Source organism: Sinocyclocheilus grahami, unplaced genomic scaffold (assembly GCF_001515645.1).
Source record: "Sinocyclocheilus grahami isolate Dianchi unplaced genomic scaffold, SAMN03320097.WGS_v1.1 scaffold972.1, whole genome shotgun sequence".
In the NCBI taxonomy this organism is placed as follows: Eukaryota; Metazoa; Chordata; class Actinopteri; order Cypriniformes; family Cyprinidae; genus Sinocyclocheilus; species Sinocyclocheilus grahami.
In genome coordinates, this window is record NW_015506151.1 from 866159 (window position 1) to 870443 (window position 4285).

At 38.0% G+C, this 4285-nt stretch overlaps 1 protein-coding gene across 1 annotated transcript in view; it reads left to right on the top strand.

Moving 5' to 3' along the window:
- The window catches only part of daam1a (dishevelled associated activator of morphogenesis 1a), a 56695-nt gene extending 52729 nt beyond the window's left edge, over positions 1-3966 (top strand). The window contains exons 21-22 of the mRNA XM_016250168.1: positions 803-973; positions 2702-3966. Coding sequence (XP_016105654.1) covers positions 803-973; positions 2702-2911 — 381 coding nt within the window. The 3' untranslated portion in view covers positions 2912-3966. The remainder of the gene's footprint in view (positions 1-802; positions 974-2701) is intronic.
- Positions 3967-4285: the final 319 nt, after the last annotated feature.

Here is a 4285-nt window from a genome sequence, read left to right on the forward strand (position 1 = left end):
AAGTTGCAAAGACTAAAGTCTCAAATCCAAAGAGATATTCTTTATAAAAGTTAAGAGTCAACCACGCCTACCTAAAACGGTTCGTTCTAACACGCCCCCACACATATCTATGTCACGATGTGGGAAGATTTGCATAACGCCGCCCAAATGTTCACGTAAAGAAAGAAGGCGTAACTTTTATTCTCGCTGTAGTATTGTTGACGCTGCAGCCATGTCGTCAAGGCGCTGTGTGATTCGTTGTGAAACTACTTTGTAAAGACAGTATAAGTCATTATAATCCGTAATTATGTCCCCACTGGATGCAACAAATGCCTCGTTTCTAATGGATTTTATTGGTTTTGTCTCGTCGCTCCGGCCGGACAGGGTATCACAATATAGTAAGGGCAGTAACATTTCCGTCTCACGCTTGAGGTATTCGGCCAATCACAACGCACTGGATAGCTGGCCAATCAGAGCACACAGTCGCTTTTCAGACCGATGAGCTTTGTAAAAATCGACGCGTTTCAGAAAGGCGGGGCATAGAGGAGAAACAATAATGAAGATAATAAGGAAAATAATGTGTTTTTTAACCTTAAACCGCATAAACACATGTCATTACACCAAATACACAAAATAATGTTATTTTTAGCAACATCATATGACCCCTTTAAACGGTAGTGTATATGTATAGTGTATTTATTTTTTCTTCTTTTTTTATTACTCACCAAGTTCAAGTGAGTACCAAAGAAATCCCTCATAAAATAATGATTACATGACATAAAGAATTGCCCTCCTAAATGTCTTTGTCTTTCATTCTACACAGTTTGAGAAGGCCGTGAAGCACTTTGGTGAGGACGCCACACGCATGCAGCCCGAAGAGTTCTTCGGCATCTTTGATCAGTTCCTACAGGCATTCAGTGAAGCTAAACAGGACAATGAGAACATGCGACGACGCAAGGAGGAGGAAGAGCGCAGAGCCCGCTTGGAGGCGCAGGTAACGTATCAAAAAGACAGTATAAGTCATTATAATCCGTAATTATGTCCCCACTGGATGCAACAAATGCCTCGTTTCTAATGGATTTTATTGGTTTTGTCTCGTCGCTCCGGCCGGACAGGGTATCACAATATAGTAAGGGCAGTAACATTTCCGTCTCACGCTTGAGGTATTCGGCCAATCACAACGCACTGGATAGCTGGCCAATCAGAGCACACAGTCGCTTTTCAGACCGATGAGCTTTGTAAAAATCGACGCGTTTCAGAAAGGCGGGGCATAGAGGAGAAACAATAATGAAGATAATAAGGAAAATAATGTGTTTTTTAACCTTAAACCGCATAAACACATGTCATTACACCAAATACACAAAATAATGTTATTTTTAGCAACATCATAGGACCCCTTTAAACGGTAGTGTATATGTATAGTGTATTTATTTTTTCTTCTTTTTTTTATTACTCACCAAGTTCAAGTGAGTACCAAAGAAATCCCTCATAAAATAATGATTACATGACATAAAGAATTTCCCTCCTAAATGTCTTTGTCTTTCATTCTACACAGTTTGAGAAGGCCGTGAAGCACTTTGGTGAGGACGCCACACGCATGCAGCCCGAAGAGTTCTTCGGCATCTTTGATCAGTTCCTACAGGCATTCAGTGAAGCTAAACAGGACAATGAGAACATGCGACGACGCAAGGAGGAGGAAGAGCGCAGGGCCCGCTTGGAGGCGCAGGTAACGTATCAACAAGCATGCACTGTGTCCATCTCAAACACATGCACATGCAGCCGCTTAGCAAGATCCTCTATAAAGGTGTTGTACTAACACTCTAAGCAAAAATCAGTCAATGCTGTAAGCTGCATTCTATATACTATAGTAAATTTGGGGTCGGTAAGATTTAAGTGTTTTTGTTTTGAAAGAAGTCTGTTATTCTCAACAAGGTTGCATATGTTTGAACAAAAATAAGTAAAAACAATAATCTTGTGTCTATTATTACAATTTAAATATATTTGATGTATTGTAAAATGTAATTTATTCCTGTAATACAAAGCTGAATTTTCAGCATCATTACTCCAGTCTTCAGTGTCACATGATCCTTCAGAAATCATTCTAATATGCTGATTTGGTGCTTAAGAAACATTTCTTATTATTATCAATGTTGAAAGCAGTTGTGCTGCTTAATATTTTTGTGGAAACTGTGATCAGTTTTTTCATGATGCTTCGATGAATTAAAAAAAAAACCTTACTGACCCCAAACTTTTAAATGGAAGTCTGTGTTTGTCAAAAAGCTTGATTTTAGGGGAAGTAATTGTGATTTCACTTGTTGTCACAGTCACTACTTGTGATTACTTGTTCATGTACACCAAGTCGGATGGTCGTCTTTAGCTATTCTGTCAAGTCTGTTTTTTTTCGAACAATTTTTTTAATACATTTAAGACATTTTAATAATGTGCCGTATGTAAACGCATACGCGAACACAAAATGCAGCTCCTGTAATTTAACAGTAAAAATCCTTGCCATTCAGCAAAGTGAGAATTCATCAAAATAAAGGCATGCAACAAATTGAGGAGAGAGAGGTTATAAAGAATGTCTTTCAAATACAAAAAAGTAATCTGCCTATAGTGTACACTGTGTAGTATGCAGTGCTTTACCATTCCATTGTACAAACGAAACACCTTCATGCAACACAATGACAGGAAAAATGTACATATAAAATATGTCTGTGAACAGCTCAAGGAACAACGTGAGAAGGAAAGAAAAGCCCGGAAAGCCAAAGAGAACTGCGAGGAGGATGGAGAATTCGACGACCTGGTGTCAGCACTCCGATCCGGGGAGGTGTTTGACAAAGACCTATCAAAGATGAAACACAACCGCAAGCGTCCCGTCAAACAGAGTGCAGAGAGCAGCAGAGAGAGGCCCATCACCAAACTCAACTTCTGAGGAAGCTGCTTGAGTGAGTGCTGCCTCCTGTTGGTAGAGCTGAGACGTTACACCTGCGTGCACAAGCTCTCTGTTTAGAGCTGGAGAGGATATCCAGGCCCTGCTCTGTGCTGACTGCCAAGATGCTTCTTAAAGATTTATAAAGTATTTTCTAAACATGTAAATCAGATGTTATAGTGTTTGTGTTGACGATGACAGGAGCCACTATGGTGCTTGTGCACCATAGTTCACAGAAAGAATGAGCAGAAAGGGCTACAAACTGATGCTGAAATTCAGAAACACCTTTTTTCACAGTTTTGCTTGCCTGACAACCATAAACCCCATTTATATCTGTCTGCTCAGTGCTCAGATACTGCATACATTTTTGTTGAGTTATTGTTGGTGTTCAACGTGCACTATCAAGAAACAGGCATGGTTTTGCAATATGCGGTGTGGTAAACACTAAATGTCAGTGTTTTGGAAGCAAAAGTGAGTTTTGTTCAATTGTGGGACACAAATAATAACCAGTGATACTTGTATATCATTGGATGTTGAGGTCTGATTGTAATGAGTATTTCCTTTTGTTACATTTGTAACGCAAGCACAAGCGATTGTTTGTTAATAAACTGTCCATTCCAGACCTGTTAAAGCACAACGAACAACTTAATATCCAGAAAACAACCTCTTGTATAAAATGTTAATGAAATGAAAGTGTTTATTATAAATCTACAGATGCCATGTATTAAATGTACTGACAGGAAGTTTAGTGGAAAAAATATGCTGGTCAAACTTTGATTGCAAATATATTTTAGAGGATGACAGAAGGACACAATTTCCTTTTTTTTCCCCGCAGTTACCAAAAAGAACATTCATTAAAAAGAGCTGTGGATGCAAAACCTGCCGTGCATGTATATTCTTGTAATTTCTTTTGTTTATGTTTAAGGTTGTATATATGTACATATACCCATTGTTTACTCTTTTGTCCAAGGCTTTTTCTTAGTCCTTGACACTATTATTCTGTGCTAATATTTTTTTTTTCCTGTTGATCGGATGCCATTCAATCTTTTTCACTAATAGTTCTTTGTAATATTGCATTACTTTGTAATAGCTTCCTCTATTGGCAGTATTTTTTTTTATTTTCTTTATTTAAGAATTCATTTGGATGTGAGAAGTAATCAATAAATAAACCCTGAGGGTCATTGCATTGGTGTTTGACTGCTGACTTGTCTTCAGTTTCGCAACCTGAAATTTCTTGAATTCTTGAATTGCAAGAAGATTTAAGGTTAGCAAAGTGCTTCACAGCCATAATTACACAACACTGAACTTAAAAAAAAAAAGAATTGTTAAAGAGTGATTTGTGAATAGTAATCAAACATAAAGCCAAAAATGGATAAA